This window comes from Rhinolophus ferrumequinum, chromosome 9 (assembly GCF_004115265.2).
Source record: "Rhinolophus ferrumequinum isolate MPI-CBG mRhiFer1 chromosome 9, mRhiFer1_v1.p, whole genome shotgun sequence".
NCBI lineage: Eukaryota > Metazoa > Chordata > Mammalia > Chiroptera > Rhinolophidae > Rhinolophus > Rhinolophus ferrumequinum.
In genome coordinates, this window is record NC_046292.1 from 61,176,402 (window position 1) to 61,197,756 (window position 21,355).

Below are 21,355 nucleotides of genomic sequence, written 5' to 3' on the forward strand. Positions count from 1 at the left end.
TTCATAAGGATCTTGTAGGATAAAGAGAATAATCAGATTGGAAATTCACATCCTACAGGATTTGAATTTGGTGGCAGGATTTGGTTTTTTTTTTGTACCCTCTTATTTCAAATTATCATTAAATTATAAAAATTATACCATAATTTTAGCTACAAGTTTTACTTGATAAAAAAATAACCATTACTGTTTATTAAATCATTGTTAATGAGTAAACTCGAGATTATTCAAAATGAAATAGTGTGTCACTTCAGGTACAGCGTATATAGGCTTTAGTTTGTTTGGGTCAATTTCTTGTCTTGCATATCCATGTAGTTAGTCCTCCACTGGTATTAGCAGGTCATGTATTTATGTTTGTTTGGTCTATAGAATAGTAAACATATTGTTATGAGTTAATTCATACAGTCTCTTAAGACAAGTTGCGGTATATATATGGCATGTGATGAAGAATGCTAATTTCATTAATTTATTGTGATTTTATATTCTGGGTTGATAGAATTTTGGCTATTTTGACAGATACTTACCCTTTGCATTTTCATAAAAATCATAATGTAAGGACATTTCTTTTAAATCTCTATGTCTTATTTGATTCACTAATCATCGAAGGCTTTATTTGATTATTTCTTATCTTTACATTTGGGTAGTGTCAGTTTTCATCAGAATTATAAATTACATACTATTTATATCTATTTTATTTGTTAATGTAAGTATATAAGTTAAGTCACAAAAGAAGACTTCCTTCCCTATTTAATATTTTACTCAGTAGCTGCACTGCCATTTTAGTTTATCAAATAATAAAGCCCAGCCATTTTCAATTAATGGAAAACAAAATATACTTTCTACATCCTTTGTTGAACTTATTTTAAGTTCTGTTTTTAGTACAAAACATATTTTAATGTATTATTCTCATCCTTTGCGTTTCATTAATTTATTTCAATAAAACCATCCTTTCCTAAAAGAAAAAAAGAATAAAGCTGTATGTAAATATAGTCTGAGCAGTCACAACACTAATGATTTCTCTTATCCTCATTTTCCCACCACGCCCTTCCATTATTGATTCTAAGCAGGTATAATATGCTCTTCACTGACGAGTAATTTTAGGACTAGTGGTTTATAAAAAGAATTGTTTCATGTCAGTAACACTGAATTTCTTCTTTTATGGGATGCAGTCAGAATTACACATTATAGAGCAAGTATGTTTCCTGAAAGGAGTTACATAGACCAAGTTGGGTGGGGGAAGTGGTGGATGTGGAAGGTTATATATATGCTATTCCACTGGCGAAAATATTTATGTGGTATATTTCTCCCTAAGGTATTTCAGGAGGTCAGTTTTTAATTTTGGTGAATTATTGTGATTTTAAAAAATTAATCAAGCTAAGACACCTTAATGATATGTTCACCTACAGTATCTTTTGAGTAATCAGTTTGGAGATACAGTATCAACATACCCTAATGCCTTTTAATAAGGGAAGAAGGAGCAGCACAGAGATTAATCTGGTTACTTTATGAAATTCAGGCAACATACTTCAAAGCCTACATACAATCTAAAACAGTGTTTCATGATTTGTAATTACTAGAATACTATTTACCAACAAGAATCTCATGTAGCACCCTTCCTAACTGCATAATCCATTTCTGTAAACTTCTTGGAGGGAGGATTTTTTTCACATATAACTCTACTAATCAGGTTTGTTTTATGAAAGCATTTACCTTTTATGGGGTCTGTGGAGTCAAGGTACTTGCTTTGAATGCTCGGTATGATTGTTGTTGCATGCTAGCTTGCTTTCTGTGTAAATTGATGATGGTGGACAATGTCAAAAAAAGCTAACCATAATTCTTTCTTCCTTTTTCTCCTTGCCTACTGTGCTTGCTTTTTCCTTGTATGTATTTTGCTTACTTTTTTTAAAAATAGTTTTAGTATTACAAGTTTGAGATATTTAATATAGAGAATTTAGTAAGAATTTTATAATATAAAATATCTATAAACCTAAATAAGTAAATTTACTAATTATTAGTGGGGAAGAAAGGCACTGCCTGGCCCCACAAATCCCTGTTTGGAGTAGGTGGGGGAGATTTGTATATTCCTGTAAAGGAGGCTTTATTTTTTTATGGTTAAGATGTATTTTTCTAGAGATAGAAAATAATAGAAAAACAATTGAAACGTACTGAGATACATATTTATATATTTCTTCTTACATAAATATCTTTGAAAAAAATGTCAAGATTTAGCCATGTCAGTATTCATTAAGTTTGACCTAAGCTCCAAAATTAAGTTGCCATTTTTATAAATATGTTTTGCTGTTGTTATTCTTAACCTAACTTTAGTCAATTTAATAATGGGCTCACATGATAAGATAAAGGAGATGATATACCGATGCATGCGTTTGTGTCTAGAGCATACATGTATAAAGTAAAACTCGATAAGACTCTTGAGTGACTTTGGAAAAGCAAGAGTATGCATACCATGCATTAGTGAAGAATTTCATTATTTATTCAGGTACACTAAGTGAAGCAACATGCCAACATATTTGCATTGCCTCCTTAATCTACTACAATGATTGATCCATGTTCTTTTATGTAACTTTAGAATCTTTTTCCTGCTAGGTTTTCCTGTTGTGTGTTTCTCTTTATCCAAAGTAGTGCAGCTCTTATTCTTCCTATATTTAGCATCTATTACGAATTCAGTCTTAGACTAATAGTCAATTTATTTTAATCTTTTTTCTTTTTTCCTTGCACTCTTTTTATTTTTCTTCCGATGCTTAAAATAGAAGTGGAGCAAAAAGGTAAATAACGTATACAGTCTGAACCCCAGCTCCCTGTTATGTGCCTTATGGATGTTACCTCCTCCCTTCCCTTCCCCCACAACACTCCTGACGTTAAAATAATCAGCAGGATCTCATAAATGCACCTCATAAAGAAGTCGACTGTTTACAATGAAATTATATGACTGCTAAATCTGGTAATGGGATCAAAATTCTGAAGTTGGCGAGGGGGAACTGTCCTTTCTCTGTTTCTTTTTCACCCTTTATCTCTTTTTCTGACACCCTTGGATATTTTATTATTAAAGTGTCATGTTGCCTGGTTTCCAGAACCCTCTCCATAGCATGCCATGGTTACAGGGTCTCCTGGTCGTTTCATCACTGCTTTCCTTGTATTTACTTTTCTCTGCTCCTAATTGCATTTTCCAAATATTTATGTTTCTTCAATTCAAGCTCCTTTGTTTTCAGTCTAACTTCTGTAAAAGTTATAAATAAGCCTTTACATTGGGGTATTTTTTTTTTTTTGGTTTTACTTACTTTATTTTAGCGTTTTAATTTTGGGGGCTCATAAGTGGGCCTGGGAAGGAAGAGTACGAAGTTTGGACTAAAATAAAGTCCTTTGTATACCATTATGCACAAAGCTCAAAGTTTTAAATCTTAAATTACCAAATTATCAGATGAAAACATATATCAAAAATGTAAATTCTCAGCTCAATTATGAATGATCTTAAACCTAGGTTTATATTTGTGAAAATGAACTCCAGCCACTTTCTATGCTGGCACATTGATTATGGTAACTTGAAGAAAGAAGGGTAGTACTTGTATTAAGTGTATTCAGCGTAAATTTTGGTAAAATTCAATGTTAATAAATGAATTTTTCTCTTGATTTATGATTATTAAAACTCGTGTTTACTTGTGTATTTTTTTTTAACTTCACTTAATTTTTGTCTTTTTCTCTGTGACTGTTAGTTTTTGTGTGCCCTGGGACCTTGAAAGCAATAGTGGACTCACCATGTATATATGAAGCTGAACAAAAGGCAGGTGCTTGGTGCAAGGACCCTCTTCAGGCTGCAGATAAAATATATTTCATGCCCTGGACTCCCTATCGTACCGACACTTTAATAGAATATGCTTCTTTAGAAGATTTCCAAAATAGTCGCCAAACAACAACATACAAACTTCCAAATCGAGTAGATGGTACTGGATTTGTGGTATATGATGGCGCCGTCTTCTTTAACAAAGAACGAACGAGGAATATTGTGAAATTTGACTTGAGGACTAGAATTAAGAGTGGAGAGGCCATAATTAACTATGCCAACTATCATGATACGTCGCCGTATAGATGGGGAGGAAAGACTGATATTGACCTAGCAGTGGATGAAAATGGCTTATGGGTCATTTATGCCACTGAACAGAACAATGGAATGATAGTTATTAGCCAACTGAATCCATACACTCTTCGATTTGAAGCAACGTGGGAGACTGTGTATGACAAACGTGCTGCATCGAATGCGTTTATGATCTGTGGAGTGCTCTATGTGGTCAGATCAGTTTATCAAGACAATGAGAGTGAAACAGGCAAGAACGCAATTGATTACATTTACAATACCCGATTAAACCGAGGGGAGTATGTAGATGTTCCCTTCCCCAACCAGTACCAGTATATTGCTGCAGTGGATTACAATCCTAGAGATAACCAACTCTACGTGTGGAACAATAACTTCATTTTACGATATTCTCTGGAGTTTGGTCCACCTGATCCTGCCCAAGGTAAGAATGTTTGGTTATTAATGCATATGTCTTGTGAACAACTTACTTCTGGAAAGCTTCTTCAGTTTTTTTTCCCTGCCTGTTTATTTTTTCCTCCTTTCATAAAGAACAAAGGATAACGTCACATTTCCGTTGTACATTTTAGCCTTATTTTCGTCCCATTTTTTCTGAATTTCTTCACGTAAATGTTGGCTTCAAAAAATTGTAGCATCATTGGTTATTTAGTTTTTCATTGCTAAAAATGTAATACCAGTTACAAACCTGTTAGCTGCGTGTTTGTGTGTGTGTGTCTTTCCCCTACCTGACTTCTGAATTGATTACAAGCTATACGCAGACCTTTTAACTTCTTGGCGCCAGTGGTTAAGGGAAATACGTGTTAGGAAGTCCCAGGAGAATTTCTAGGCTTGATGTACAATGCCAGGCATAAGTGTTTTGAAGTTTTGACGTGTGCTCTCTAGGCCAGAGAGGGAGGCATCCAACATCTTCCTGGATCGTCATATAAAATACGCATTTTTACTTCCTGATAAATTACGGATGCTTTTAGGCCAGTATTTCTGTGACTTTAACTGTCACCCATGGTTTGTGCGTGACAAGTGATGATTTGTCACCAAGTGACAAATGGTCCCAGGTGATGACTTATGAAGATGGATGGATCTGCTAGCCTTTTTTTGTGTGCTCTTTAGGTAACTTTATGGAGAATGCTATTAGGAAGTAATGCTAAATCTTTGGAAATATATTTTAGTTTAACAAGTGAATTCATTTCTGTGGGACAATTTTTGAGAGTAAATTACATGAATAATTCACTAAAAAAAGATCACCTCATACACATGATGAAAGACTAACCTATTATATTATTATAGAACTTGCACTAATTATCAGTCTTTTCTCTTTGAACAATAATATTTGTTTTAAAGATACGAATTAATACTTCAGTTTACTGAGTTACTTCAGAATTTTAGGAACCACAGTGTTCTTTAGTAATTAAATCAATCTCTTCAACAAGGTGGAACAGATATTAATATCTTTTTCCTCTGTTAAAGCCGTACACATCCATACACTTAAACATTATTTTACAATATGCTGTTACTAAGTTCTAAATATTGTCATGGAGTCAGAACCTCACAAGCAGAAGTCACAGCCTTTTGTTGGATTTTTAATTTGAGTTACAGAATACCAAAATATGAGATTTTTGTTCATAAAATAAGAGAAAGAATGACACTGACTTAGCGCAAGGCACCCTTTTTTCTAATTCATGTATGTCTAGAAAATTTTGGCTTAAAATTATAGTGGTAATATCCTATTGTTAAATTTTCAACAATTAAATCTCCTTTTAGTGCGTAAAAATCTTTATTGATAGTATGTTAGAGTCATTTATTTTCAAATTTAGACATAATCTTTTTTCTCTTGAGGCCAGTAATTTGGGATGTTTCCTGTGTCTCAGTTGTTTTTCTAAAAGCTGGTATCATGCTTCTTCTTTATCCTGTAGGTTTGTAAAAGGCACAGGTCAGGAATGGATGAGGGTTGCATTGTTACTTGTCTTAACCTTTTTTGTAACCTGTATTACCCTCGCAGCTGTTACATTTGTCTTGCCTGGTACTAAATCTCTTCCTTTCCATTAGAAAAATAAGAGAAAGGAAATACTTTTAAAAAATGCAAATTCATAATCAGGCAACACCTGAAAGATTGTGAATAAAGTTGAGTAGAGATTTAGTTCAACAAAGAATCATTGCCCCATCCACTTGTCACAAAAGTACTTCATTTAATACAAGATGAGTAATAATGTTATTTTCCACATGTGGCTTATATTCTAGTATATAATTTGTTCCATTTCAGATGAAAAAGTCTTTGATAATTTAGATGCTTTTTGGAAAGAGCAGTTACCAGCTTTGAAAATGAGAAACTTATATATATTTGGTAACTTGTGTTCCTACAGCTGTGTTTTGTTACCCAAAATAGTTAGCCATTCTTTTTCGTAATGGTTTCCCCCCCCGGAGTTAGCCATTCTTAAATAGTCCCAGAAAGTGAAAATTCATATTACCCCTTATTAAACCCTTAGTGGTAAAAAACTTTTATCTGACCTAAATTTTTCTTGCTGTTTTTTGAATCATGTTATCTTAATCTTTCTCTCCTTATAATTTATCTTTATATGCTTTTAGAGAGACTCCTGTTTCTCTCCTCCAGGATGTCTGCTGATATCTAGAAGGGGCCTTGCAGAACTATTCTGGCCCATAAATTTAGGTCAAACCAGTAAGCCACCGTCAGCTTTCCAGAAATAAGATCCAAGAAACTGATGGGACAGAGCAATTAGAGATCAGTTCTTTTACTTTCATACAAAGCAGTGATGGACTGGTTTGGCTGAAATTCACAGAGTCTTGTGTACTGGGTTTGCTGCTATGTATGTTGCCAAGGCTTACACTGTGCTATAAAATTAACCATTCCTTTCATTTTTCATTGTGGATTGCTTCGTAATGCATGAGCTTCAATATTTTTTTCTTCCCGTTTACAAATCCAAGCCTTTTTATTTTTGACAGCACAAATATATTATTTCTTTGCCTTGATCATGGTTTTCGAATAAATTTTTCTTTGTTTCATTGAATTTTAGCTTTTTGTGATCTCTGCATCATTCGTTTGCTCCATTTGCCTAAACTAGGTCTGTTTTTCCTCTTTTCACCTTCTTTCTAACGTGGGCTTAGGAAAAACCTGTTTCAGTTTTATTTTAACTTTTTTTGTCTTCTTTAATCTGACTTTCTTTATATTTACCTTTTCTGTCTGCAAATTTGACAACCCAAATATCAAAAAATGTTGTGTCTTGGGTTTTGACAGCTCCTGAATAATTACTCTAATAAAGTATGACACATAGGAGGGAAACTTTTTATCAAGAGAGCCAGTTAGGTTTATTTTTTTCAGAAGTATTTAACATGTAATACATATTTCTCGAAACATCTTCCCACTGATAGCAAATGCTCTCAATAAAAGATGACCAGTATTTCTGAACATTAAATGAGGGTAAATTGAAGGGATACGCAGTTTTGGCCTCCCAGGCTGCCCACTGACTTGAGCTGGAGTTCATTCAGAGAATAACGCACGCACGGGTGAGTTCTTGCACCTGGGTGATGGCAGACTACCCTTAGGACAAAAGGATGTTGTCCTTAAATCTTTTCATGCAGGAAAAAAACTGATAATCAATAGCAAGTTCTTAGTAAACTACCATAGTAAATAGAACCATTCCGTATATGTTTGTGAACATTGTCATGGGTCCCTATTAAATGTTTATTAGCATTTTATTAGTACTGTTTCTAGGTCTCTGTACTTAGATGATAGTGGTGGGCAGAATGTTAAATGACTTAACCCAGACGTTTGATACGAAATCCCACTAACTGGGGTAGAGCTCTGTAAAGCAGGATCTGGATTTCAGATGTAGGATATAATTCTATTGTGAGTTGCCATGTTTTCTATTATCGTTTATAGGATATTTTAGAGTTTTGAACTTGCGCCCTGTAAGTTTCAGTATGAAACTATTGTTTATTGCTCCAGTACCTTACGCTACCTTCCCACACCTCTTCTTTTAGAGATTTACACAGAACACAGTGTCAGTTCAGTGCTCCAAAATCAGAGCAAATTGCTTCGTAGGGTGCCATAGTTTCCCAAAGTCTATGAAAATCTTGTAGCTAGAAAAGTAAGAGCATAGCATTTAAGAGTATGGATAAGTGACCTTGAACAAATTGCTTAACCTTCTCTGGCTCAGTTTCCTCTTCTGTAAAAGGAAGATAATCATAGTGTCTACTTCATGGGGTTGTAGATTAAATAAGATGATCTGATGTTTTTTGTATGGTAATTAGCATAACATTAACATAGTATTTGGTATATCAATGCTAAATAAGTGTTAAGTTTTTATCATATCAGATGCCCTGTCTTCACCTATGGAAAGAAATAAAAAGTGGTACTTTTTAGAAGTACCACTGCATTTCTATCTTCAACCTTACAAAAAATTGATTTCTTTGAAGTTGCTAAACTTTGGTCTTGCAAAATCCCGGAAATTCTAGTTGTTCTCCAAAGAAGTTTAATTTTTCCACGTAAAGTTTACTTTTGTGACGTCCCAATATTTTACTGATTTGCCTTTGAAGAATGTGTTGATTTCCTGTAAACTTCTTTTGATGAACAAAAGGTGAAAAGCTATGAAAATTATCAAAAGTCTCATGCAAACAGGATGTAGACTGTTGCATGAAATTTTAACACAGGTCATTTTATTGCCTACCTTCATTCAGTTATTATGAATCTTTACTGATGCTTAGCTAACTGATCACCAATTGTAGTATTGTTAATATACATTTCAGTGATTAAGTATGTACTAATTAGTACAGTGCTGCAGGATACATAGATGGTGAAGCACTAAACCACTTTGTTCTGCCCTTTACTCTTTTTGCTCCAATTCTCCACTCGCCTCTCAAATTGGATTCAGCAGCAGTCATTTGACACTTCTGCAAAAGATTGTGATGCTTTTGACAAATGTTAATTGAGAAAGCACTGAAAGCCTGGCTGCATTGTAATCAAAAGAAAATTATAGAGGTTTAACAAGATGTCAGGCAAGTGCTTTACAGAAAAAGATAGACGGGTTTGAATAGGTTTCTGCAGCAGCTGGCTGGGTGATGTTTGACTAATGTACACAGGCTTCTCTCATATGGTCAATAAATTATCCCTGGAAGTAAAACATATGCTTATGAAGTTTCTCTGGCTAGAGAAGGAAAAAAGGTGTAGAAAGTGTGTAGTGCACTTCATTGGTAACAAGAAGTTTGTCACTACGAAAGAGGTAGAAACAAGTTTTCTCTGATAAACTTACCCTACCCTGTCAATACTGTCAGAATTGTATAAACAGCTGTTTATGGACCAGAGCTTAAAATAGTAAACACAGTGATAATAGGAGCTTGTTTTCTAATACGTTTTAATGTTCTAGTTTGTTTCTTATATATAGAACAAGCATAAAATAAGTTAATGTTTTTGTAAGATTCTTTTGAAAAAGTCGTTATTTTTAATTGGCTATACTCATAACAATTTAAATTTAAGGCATCATATGTATCAGGTTTTAGGAGCTGGTGTCTATAAATGTTTATAAAACTTGAGTGTGATCACATAATAGATTTCAAACAGTAGTATATTAAGTTTTACCGACAGAATTTTTATTGTTGTTTAAACTAATTAAATGGTAATTCATGAAAGAAACTTTAAGCTCCATCGATTTTTTTTTAACCTTTTTAAACACTTCTTTTTAAATTTCTACTTTTAAATGTGTCACCGTAGTTCCTTTTATACTCTCTGTTAGAGTCAGCAAAATGTGTAGGGTTGGTTTCAAATTAGGCATGATTTGATCTGACCTGTTTTCTTGATAAGAGATTGCATTACAACCTCTGACCAGAACTAGTTGCCTTTATACCTTCGTTTTCAAAAGTAAAGATGTTTCCTTAAAACAGCACAAGCATGCCAAGCTTATCTTCTGTTTGGATCTAATCAGGCATGCTCAAAAGTCTCTCAAGCAAGAATGGCTGCTGGGTGGAAAGATGTCACAGTATTTATTTTCCTGCAAGATGTAGAATGGGTGACTTTAAATTTTCTATTGTTCTAATTATACGTAATTGTCAGACTTTGTTGATACTTTGAATTTGGTTATTTGTAGAGTATGAATATATATATGAGAAAAGAATTTTTCTAAATTACTAACATGATACATTTGGTATGTACATTGAAACGTTATGTCAAACTGTCCTTTATTTCCTGTTGGATATATATGATGAAATATACTTAACTTGTATTATCAAATATTTCATTGAGAAGTAAACTTAACACAGAGTCATAAGCGAAATCTACAGTGAAGCCTAAGCTGCCATCACTTAGCCAACAATATGAATAAATTGGCAGAAATGAAGAGATTTATTCTCCCTCGCAGCTACTGATGTTCTCAGTAATGCTCATTTTGTTGGTTTATGGGTGCTTGGATGGGTGCGGTTTTGTGTGTACGTGCATATACACATTCACATGTGTGCCTGTATGTGAGCACAAGTGTGTGTTTGAGATTAACACACTCATCTTTTTTCCATAGTGCCTACCACAGCTGTGACAATAACTTCTTCAGCTGAGCTGTTCAAAACCACTGTATCAACCACAAGCACTCCTTCTCAAAAAGGCCCTGTGAGCACAACTGGAGCTGGATCACAGGAAGGAAGCAAAGGGACGAAACCACCTCCAGCAGTTTCGACAACCAAAATTCCTCCTGTAACAAATATTTTTCCCCTGCCAGAGAGATTCTGCGAAGCATTAGACGCGAAGGGGATAAGGTGGCCTCAGACACAAAGGGGAATGATGGTTGAACGACCATGTCCCAAGGGAACGAGAGGTATTTCCTGTGAAATACTATACATACATGTTACATTTTATTTGCAGTAGATTCTGAGTTACACTAAAATGATTTTATTTGAGGGAGGAGATACTTACCATAGCCAACTTTGTTGTTATTTTTGTTACTTCGGGAACGTAGTATCTATCGACCACCTAATGGTTTTTAAAATGCAAAAATCATTTAAGGTCAGGCCCTGAATTACCTCTCCCTCTTCAAGACCTAGGTCAAGCCTGAGAGTTTTGCCCATGGACTCTAGTGAGGCTTCCTTCCAGCTGCCTTTTTCATTACAAGTATCATTTTGGATGAGTCCCAAGAAAATCAAGGGCTTTTTGTTTGTTTGCTGTAAACGTCTGATATTTCTATGCTGACTTTATATTTACTGTTTATAATCTGCATTTCACCCTACTTTTTGTCAGTTATTGTCAACTACTTCCATTAGTGTTTATTCAAAATTTAACACGCAGGGTAGGATCATCATAGCTGATTTCCTGAATGCATGCAGAAAAATGATTTCAATTTCACTGTTGTTTTCTGCATCTGTTGTAGGAACTGCCTCGTATCTCTGCATGGTTTCCACTGGAACATGGAACCCTAAGGGCCCCGATCTTAGCAACTGTACCTCACACTGGGTGAATCAGCTGGCTCAGAAGGTTGGTTGGAACCTTTTAATATGATACACATTGGTGATTAAGGGCTTTAACTTCTAACATAAATAATTTAGCTTTGCATGTTAAAACCAGCTTCGTTGCTCTTTGTTCAGTATAAAAGTAAAAAATTATGCAGAGTTTTGTCTGTAAACTATTTATTCAAAGTTACATATGTTTTGGGGCATGCTGTTTTCTATGTTAAGCTTTTAAATGAGTACATACTTGCTTAATTTCATTCATATTTAGTTAGTTCTGTTTCTTTTGATGTTTGTAAGACAAATAGTGCGTTGGCCTAATAAATCAAATATCATTATGTTTGCAACTGAAGCCACAGAATGCAAGCAGATGTTTATATCACAGATGATTATGATAGAATAAGTAGAAAGAGCTTTAAAAGAAATTAGTGACTTGAATATTATAGTGTAATGCTGTGACATTTTAGTTTCTCCTTTCCCATCTACCTTTCTGAAACTAAGCAGTAGATAATCACCCTCAGTATCATACTGATTACATTCTGATTTAAATTCCTGGATCATTGGAATAAATAAATCAGATTTTTAAACAACAGTTTACAATGGTTGTCGTGAAATGAGAGAGCTGTCTGAAAACTTTTAAAAAGGATTTCTGGCTGGATTTTTTTTTTTCCCTTTTGTTTCTTTTAAATGTCTGGTTAAGAATTTCTCTTGTGTGTTGAGGATCTAAGAACCTTTAATCATCTGAAATGAAGAGAAGGTTATTGGTCTCAATTACTTGCAGATTTTGACTTATTTGCAAATATATTTTTCACCACAACAAAGATACTCAGGAGAAGAACAAGAAGCCACAAACAGAACAAGAAATCTTACTGAGATAATATAAATTGGCATTTCAGATCAGAAGTGGAGAAAATGCTGCTAGTCTTGCCAATGAACTAGCTAAACATACCAAAGGGCCCGTGTTTGCTGGGGATGTGAGTTCTTCAGTAAGACTGATGGAGCAGTTGGTGGACATTCTTGACGCACAACTGCAGGAACTGAAACCTAGTGAAAAGGACTCAGCTGGACGGAGTTATAACAAGGTAGGTAGAGATTTTCTGGTTGTTTTTTTTTCCATTAGACAGTTTCTGTGGCACCTCTGGATTCTTCTAGCCATTGACTGCCCCTTTGACATTCACTCAGAACCAAAACTTATAAATTGGTTCATTTCCCAAGAAAGAATCCCAATTGAGAAAGGAGCAATATGGCTTTAAAAAAAAAAAAAAAGAAAGAAAGAAAATTACTTGAGGGAGATCTTACCTGAGTTGGTGGCAAACTTCATCCACCTGTTTGTGGTCAGCACTCTCACTTTAGAATGCATTGTCTGCACTTGGAGACATTATGTGTTCTACAACTCCCATACTTTGTGTTCTCATACCTTCTGCTTTTAGGGTTCTAGCCAGATTGCGACACATATAGGAGTGTTAGCCCCTGAAATACTGTTTTCAATGGCAGGTTTTGGGAGAAGGAGGCGTTTCCCTCTCTAGGAATATAGTAGTGTGTTAGTGTTACTTTCCCTCTGTAGGAGCATAGTATATTAGTGTTATTAATTTTTCCTACTGTGACATAAATTTGGTAGTTATTTTAACAATACAATAAAAATAAGTATGTATCTGAGATTCACAGTAATCCAAAATCTGTGGCCAATGTATTTTATAGGGTGAAAAAATAGACTTTTTTCCTTTCCTTTTGACCACATATTTTGTCTCTAGTTTTATCAAGATACTTTGAATTTGTATTTAGTAAAATGTAGCTAAAAACTGTAAATACACAATTTGTGCAGTCAGTGTAGACTCAAAAAAAATCCAGAAGACTACGTACACTACATAATAAATTTTGAGCTCAGAAACATCAGCTTAGTCTTTGAGGATTTCTTCTTTCCTCATTTTCAACAGATAAATCTAACCTCTGATTTTCTTTTCTTTTACTAAAAAGCTCCAAAAACGAGAGAAGACATGCAGGGCTTACCTTAAGGTATCTCTCCTGTGTTATCACCCTGCTTTCTCCCTTCTTCAGCTACCTGCCACGCTTTATCATTTTGCTGCATGACCCAGTGTATTTCAGTCTTTGATAATTATATAATGTGCCCCATATCAGCTGTACAAATGTTGGCTTTTCATAGGTATATTACTCCCAGAATAAGCAAATCATTTATTTTTATATTTTTTGCTGTTTTTCCATTCATCCAAAATACAAGAATTTCAAAGAAATATCCTCTGAATTGGAAAGTAATCATAATAGTCTCTTTGTTTTGTTCTTGTTGTCATCTCTGTGGATTAAAAAAAAAAAAAAAACAACTTGACTAAAACAGCTATGATATATTCTTGGCAGTTTATCATATCAAAGACTGTATAGTCATAATGTATGTGCATGAAAAAGTCACTGCTTTCTTATCTCTGTGGTATACTCTTAAAATAAAATAAGCTTTGTCCTGAAATTTTTAGGGGTCATTTCTAGAATCAGGTTGATACTGGGATGGGTTACTAGAAATGGAATATAAATAATGTGACAGTGCTACCGATATGTGTTATATGTTGGTTTTTTCCAGGCCAATAAGAACAGAAAGCCAGTGTTTGGCTTAGAATTCTTGTCTTCTTCAGCCGGTTTTTCTCCCTGGTATATCCAAGTAATAGGAAACATGCTGAGGCTCACTGTGGAATTATACCATGCTAGCTCTGTGTGATAGATCAAAATAATAATACCACATTGCATTTTGTTTTATTCTGAATTTTGAAAGTCCCTTTTGGGGGGATAGTTACTTTCTAATCTTACTCATCTGGGGACCATATCCCTAGTAAATCAAACCTTGGAGAACTAATCCATATACATGTGACAACAAAACAAAATAACTTTGTACTTTTTCTACCACATGAAAGCTATGACTTCATAATATTGGTTGGCAAGGTCTAGAGAAAAAAAAGAATGGCATCTCACTAGTTAATAATAGATGTTGAGGGGGGTCTCAGAACTTTACAAGAAAAGGTGGTTGGAAAGTCTCTTTTTAGGTAGTAAAATTCTGAAAGCCCCTTTTTAGCCTTTTGGATGGGGGCAAAAAAATAACTGCTGAAGAGTATAAAATTTGTCATACTGAAACTTTCAGTTCACCGTTAAGGTATTAGTTAATGTGTGAAATGTAATAATTGGTATGTTGCCAGGACGTGTATCTCAGTGGGAAAAGAATAGCTTTCTTTCTTTGGCAGGGAGAGACTACTTCAGGAATATGATTACGCTAATGATCATTTTGATTCCACTAGAAAAGTACAAATGGTAATAAATAAGGAGTGTTTCAAATTAATAAAAGCATGTCATCAGCGAGTTATGTGTATACATAGTAAATTTCAGCATGACCTTAATTTCTGGCCAGTGTCATTTTCAGTATGTCACAGATGATCTGCTCTGTTCAGATAAGACTAATAAAACTTCTTAAATAACAAATCAGAAGCTGACTTACACTATGCAAATGAAGCAGGTTCCCGCTTTCTGACAGAGGATTCATTTGTAACTTAGATTAGAGGCTCCAGACTGTATTTTTTGGTGACTAATGAATCTGGCCTCAGCAGACCAATTTCTATTCCACTTTAGTTAATGGCTGCAGCAGTATCAGTGTGAGCATTTTGACTATTCTATCTCCCATTAGAGAAAGAAAAAAACCTGTAACGCCACTTGAAAGTTTCTTCACCTGCCAGGAAGGTCGTGGTGGCTCGCGAGGCAGACAGATGAGGATATTAAGATGGATTAAGCTAATTAATCTTACTCTGACAGTAGCTCAAACAACTTTTCCCCCTGCTCATTGTAATATAGTACCTCAAACTAGCAATTTTTGTTGTTGTTCTTTGTACAACGTATGTTCTTTTTGCCTCTGTGATTACCAATAGATCAAAACAACATATTTATGTGCTTAAAGACACATTGTGACTAGGTAAATGGATAGAGCAAACAAACTTAGTGATTTCAGCTATCTAAGCCACGGTCAGTGTACAGCTACAGTAAGTATCAGTACAAAAGCCTGACTTTAATTGCTTAACTAACTGGGTTATATTTTTATTTAATGTTTTTGCATAATAATAAACTAAACCTACATATGTGAATATTTACAACTTGGATGTTTGTGAAGACCATTCTGCCTTTCTGTTTTCATTAAATTATTAGTATAGGCTTTAAATATTTTGACTGTTCTCTTGATTCATTTAAAAACAAATCATTGATGATGAATTAAGGTATTTTCAAGTGTTTTTTAGTTGGACAGGGAATTGGTAGAGTGAAAATGTTCACAGATCATTTATAAACTTTGAAATCATTTTGGTTCTTTCCCAATGGTAATTAATAGATAATGTTTTAAGGCACAATTTTGGTTGTTATTTTAGTTTAAGTTCCAAAAAGCAATGTTTTCAAGCATAAATATGTCCAGAGACATCAGTGTTTTCTATTTAGAATACTTAGGTCTTGAGATTTTAAGTAGGAGTAATACCTCAGGTTAAGAGCTGATGCTGGTTGTATTTCTTGTCAACAGCTGAGATGATTAGATAAACAGAAACAAGCCATCTTTTTACACTTATTCTTTAAAATCAAGTGGTAGTCTACTAATCTTCAGTTAGTCTTATTTTGAAATGGTCAGATGTTACAAGTTGACCAGATATATGTTGTCCAGGTGTCCTTCCATCTTGAGATAAGAGTAAATTATCATGACAGATAAATATTCCAATTGTCACTAGTCTGTGATTGAAAATCACCTTGGTACTAGAGGCAGTCAAACTAATGATAGTTTTCTAATGGATGCAGGCAATTGTCGACACAGTAGACAACCTCCTGAGACCTGAAGCTTTGGAATCCTGGAAGCACATGAATTCTTCTGAACAAGCACATACTGCAACAATGTTACTCGATACATTGGAAGAAGGAGCTTTTGTCCTGGCTGACAATCTGGTAGAACCAACCAGGGTCTCGATGCCCACAGAAAATATTGGTAAGTGAATCTGTTGTCAGGTTTCATTTTGATTTAGAAGATAGATGTTTAAGAAAATGATGTTTCCGTTCTGAATTTGTTTTTTCCCAGTGCCAAACTTCTTTTTTGTCAAATTATTTTTGTCTATTAGTTAACAAGAGATGTTGTTGATTACACTTCATAAAATTAATGCAAAAGCCAAACATTTATCCTATTATCTTTTAAAAGTTGGTTTCGTATGTGTTTTTTTTTTTTCCAGCTGAGAAATCATTAAAGGAAAAATGTGTTAGACTACTTAAATGCCTGAATATGGATTGCTTAAGTCATAAAAGTGCTGGCTATGGAACTGTGGCAACTGCTTTTCCATTTGATATAATATGTTCCTAATGAATTTAAATTACTTTCTGGAATGTTTTCTCCCAGTCAGATATTTTAGGCAAACAGAATTTGAGCCAAATATTTTTATTAAACATGACTGCCTTCAGGTGAAAATGTGGTCAGTGAACTACATCTTCCATAATGCAGAATATCCGTGCTTCATAGATTGCAAAATAGCTGCAAATAGTTTTGAAGCATAATTTAGAATGGAAATGCTGGCAACAAGAGCTAGAAATTAACTTGTGATGATATTTAAAAGAAGTACAGTGAGTACAGTAAAATTAATTAGGCTTGACTGATTTAGAGTTGGTTATTCGGTGAGGTGGAGCTCAGGTGAAGTTCTCTAGTATACCTTAGTAAAGTAAAAGTTTCCCAAGCAGAAATGTAAAAACACCAGGAGGGATCACTGACTCCTTTTTCACCAAAAGGGTACTTTGGAGCTGCAGATACTGAATGAGGTCTTGCTGTGTGGGATGCCATATCTTACCTAGCCTAATTGTGCCTGCCTAAATCATGGAACTTTATACTAATAATTGTAGAAAATGAAGGCATAGATGAAGAAATAGACATTAATCAGATTATGATACTTGGATTTTAATTCAAAAACTTGAGTTTATTTTAAATCACTAAAATTTTAGAAAGAAAGAAATATTATTAAAATCATATGCTTTTATTATGAGGTTTTAGAATGATAAATGTCTCATTAAACTTCAAATTAGAGTCAAAATAATTTGGCCTGCCACGATCTGGCAGACCAGTCAAAAGGAAAATGATACTGTTAAAGCTTCCCTTTGGTCCTAAGCTTATTATTTTTGAGGTTTATTTATTTACTAGTCTAATAAAACTCCTAAGATACATATTAAACAAGTCTTCTCAAATGTTTCCAGTGATGTACCTGTAAGAATAAAGGAGTATAGACTTAATCATTTTAGAGGATGAGTTACAGAAAGTGTTATTTGAAGTGGTGCGTTACAACCTCAGTTTGTATTCTAAATCTTCTAAATGCTATTTTCGAAATAATAAAAACAACAGCCACAGCAAAACACAAAAAACCTAAAATTTCCCTCTGATGCTCCCTCCAACAGTACAAGGAAATTTGACCGTCTCGGTTGACAGTCTGTGCTCCCATCAGCCTCACATAATGCAGAACACACTATTGTTACATGTCCGAAATATTTTTATTCCAGTTTGAGATGTAGTCTGAAAATGTAAATGTCCAGGAATATGGTTTTCTCAATACCTGTGTTTTTTCAGAGTTCTAAGGGATTATCCTTTTTTTTAAATCGATTTATTTTCAAGAACAGCTGACATTCAGTATTCGCTTAGATTAGTTTTAAGTGTACAGCATAGTGGTTAGACATTTATATAACTTACAAAGTAATTCCTCCTGATAAGTCTAATACCCACCAGGTTATTATATATACATAATACTTCTTCCTCTCTTCACCTTTTTCAGCCAGTCCCCCACCCCATTCCTATTTGGCTATGAATTTGTGTGCCGTCATTGCTCAGGGGCCATGCTAATCTTTGTATCGTTCCGATTTTAATATATGTGTTGCCAAAGTGATCACTGAAGGATTATTCTTCATATTTTTCATTTTTAATTAAAAAAAGAAAAGAGTTTCTTGTAGAATGTAGTACGCATTTTACTGACTTCTCAAAAATAATAGCCCTGAACTTACCATAAGCATGTATTGATTACCCAAGAATTATCACTATGAAAGTTGTTTTAGTTATTCTAGTATAATAATGTCTTTTTGTCTCTGAGATAGAAACAATTTTGTGACAAACATTACATATGATTTAGTATTAGGAAAACATTCAACATTTTCCTAGGACTTGTTCTCTTTTTAGACAGGAGGACTAAAATGAGCCATTATCCTCTTATGTCCTCACTCTCTTGATGCTGTTATCTAAATTTAGGATGTGATTACATAGTGACTTTGGTTATGAAGACAATTTGATTTTTCTGCTTAGGGATTTCTCCTTGAATCCTTAATTTAACTTTATTGTATGGTTTACCCTTATGCATGACCTCATAAAAATGATATAATTATATGTGGTTATAGCTTTTAAAAATCAGCTTTGAGGTATAATTTACATTCAATAAGAACAGCTGTTTTAAGTGTACAGTTTGATGAGCTTTCACAAACGTGCACCCATATAGCCAACAGCATGGTCAACATTTCTATCACCTCAAAAGCGTTCTTCATACTCTTGTAGTCAGTTTCCTCATACCCCCAGCCCCAGGCAACCACAGATCTGTTTTCTGTCACGATAGTTTAGTTTTGCTTTTCTAGACCTTCAGTTGAATGGAATCATACAATATATACTATTTTTTGATCTTGCTCCTTTACATCGAATAATGTTTCTGAGATTCATTCATGTTGGTGCAAGCATCAGTAGTTCAATCCTTTTTATTGTTGAGTAGTACTCCATAATAAGGACACTCCACTTCTTGTATATTACTCACTGGTTAGACATTTAGGTTGTTTCCACTTTTTGATGGTTATTAAAGCTGCTGTTTTCCCAAGTGGTTGTAGCGTTTTATACTCCTGACAGCAGTGAGAGTTCCAGTTGCTCCACCTTCTCACCAACATTTAGGATTGTCTTCTCAAATGTCTTTTTGATTTTAGCCTAGTGGTTTCTAGTGACATTTCATTTGTGTTTTCTTTTGCATTTATATGATTGTTAAGTTACATTTTGTTGGTAACTGTTCAGCTTCTCAAGTGCTTATTGGTCATTCATTTATCTTTCTGGGAAGTGTCTGTTCATATCTTTTGCCCATTTTTATTGGGTCATTTGTCTTTTTATTAATAAATTATAAAGATTCTTTATATATTCCCAATGTAAATCTTTTGTCGGGTATATGTACTGTGAATGTTTTCCCTCAACATGTAACTTTTTAAAAAAATTTCTTAATGATCTTGAGAGGAACAGAGGTTTTTATTTTTGATAAAAAATCTTCATTACCCAGCTTTAACATCTAGCTAATCCCGTTTAACTTATTCTTCTCGCCATTGGATTATTTAAAACAAATCCTAACATATTATGACTGTAAGTACTTGAATATGTATCCCGTATTTTTAAAAAACCTACAATATAATTATCACAGTTTAACAATTTGACAAAAATAGTTCAAAAAAATAACAAAAATGTGTTTAAATTTACTTGATTTTTGTAAATTTGTTAATTTTTTTAACCAAGATACAAACAAGTCTGTATCATACGTTTGATTGATACATTGCTCGAGTCACTTAATTAAAAGTCATTTCTTCCTTCATCTTTATTTAAAAAAAAAAAAACATAAATTTTTCATTCTTGTTGAAGAAATCAAGTGGATAATTTGTGCTGTAGAATTCCCCACATTCTAGATTTGGCTTATTTCATCCCCATGATACCATTTTACCATGACTGATATATACTAACAATTAGATCTAGAGGCTTGATCAGGTCAGGTTTAAGGTCCCCAGTCTCCCAAGAACTTTCTATTATATCATATTCAAGAGGCACATACGCATAAGGTTTGGTTGTTTTTCTTTGTGATCTTATGATTGATTAGGTGGTTTAGGTATTACCAGCCTCACCCATCCATTATAAAATTCCCTATCATTTATTTTCCCAGTAGGCTTAGCAGCCAGCATGATTGTATCCATCAATTTAGGTTTAGTTATATTGCAGTAACAACCCCCCTACATTCACAGCAGCTCACAGCAAAGGTTTATACTTCTTTATGCCTCATTACCACTGAGGCTTGGCTTTGGCCTTGCTCCCTGTCACCTTCAGTCTTCCCCATGGGACTCAGGCTGATGGAGCCCCGAATGTGCATCTTCTGGCAGAAGTCATAGTTTTCCCTGTATGCTCTCTTACTTTCCTTCTTCCTTCTTCTCATTGCAGCAGATACTCCACGATGAATTTGAAAAGTAGAAGGACAGAGAAATATATTAAAATTCTATGTACAGAATTGGCTGTGAGTGAGATTCTGGGTGGTTCTTCTATGAATGAAGTGTATTCACTTTTCAGGAAATCTATTGAACAAGGCATACATTATTTCAAGTATACAGAAATAGAGAGTATCCTAAACATCTGTGTTCCAGTCACCCGGCTGCCACATCTTAGTATTTCACCATATTTCCTTCAGATTTCGGGGGAAAGAAGTAGTTTCTAGATAATGTGTAAGCCCCTGGGTGTCCTCCTTCCTCATCAGGTCAAGAAAAGGCAGTAACCATCATCCTTAATTTATTTGTTAGCATTAGTAAGCTATTTTTCTTTTTATTTTGCTCTACAGGTCATGTATATTTAACTATTTTTTTTACAATATTTTTAACATTAATGATTTCACACTATAGATGCAATTGTATAATTTTTCTGTACCATTATAATTTTCATATGTATACATGTTGATTACATACGTCTCTAGCTCAATCATCTGATCTATTTAAGAATACTCCACAATTATT

At 34.2% G+C, this 21,355-nt stretch overlaps 1 protein-coding gene and 1 non-coding gene across 24 annotated transcripts in view; one reads left to right on the forward strand and one right to left on the reverse strand.

Annotated features, from left to right (window-relative positions):
* ADGRL2 (adhesion G protein-coupled receptor L2) overlaps positions 1-21,355 on the forward strand; it is a 262,905-nt gene that overhangs the window by 209,265 nt on the left and 32,285 nt on the right. For 12 of the 23 annotated variants that reach the window (XM_033114137.1, XM_033114136.1, XM_033114139.1 and 9 more), the window contains 7 exons: positions 2,769-2,780; positions 3,726-4,526; positions 10,618-10,911; positions 11,461-11,564; positions 12,433-12,618; positions 13,511-13,549; positions 16,355-16,538. In XM_033114137.1, the coding sequence (XP_032970028.1) occupies positions 2,769-2,780; positions 3,726-4,526; positions 10,618-10,911; positions 11,461-11,564; positions 12,433-12,618; positions 13,511-13,549; positions 16,355-16,538 (1,620 nt within the window). The remainder of the gene's footprint in view (positions 1-2,768; positions 2,781-3,725; positions 4,527-10,617; positions 10,912-11,460; positions 11,565-12,432; positions 12,619-13,510; positions 13,550-16,354; positions 16,539-21,355) is intronic. The other 11 variants (XM_033114140.1, XM_033114141.1, XM_033114129.1 and 8 more) reach the window with 3 other exon arrangements.
* On the reverse strand, positions 18,362-18,466 carry LOC117027844 (U6 spliceosomal RNA). The gene has a single exon (XR_004423974.1). It is a non-coding gene; the product is annotated as a U6 spliceosomal RNA (small nuclear RNA).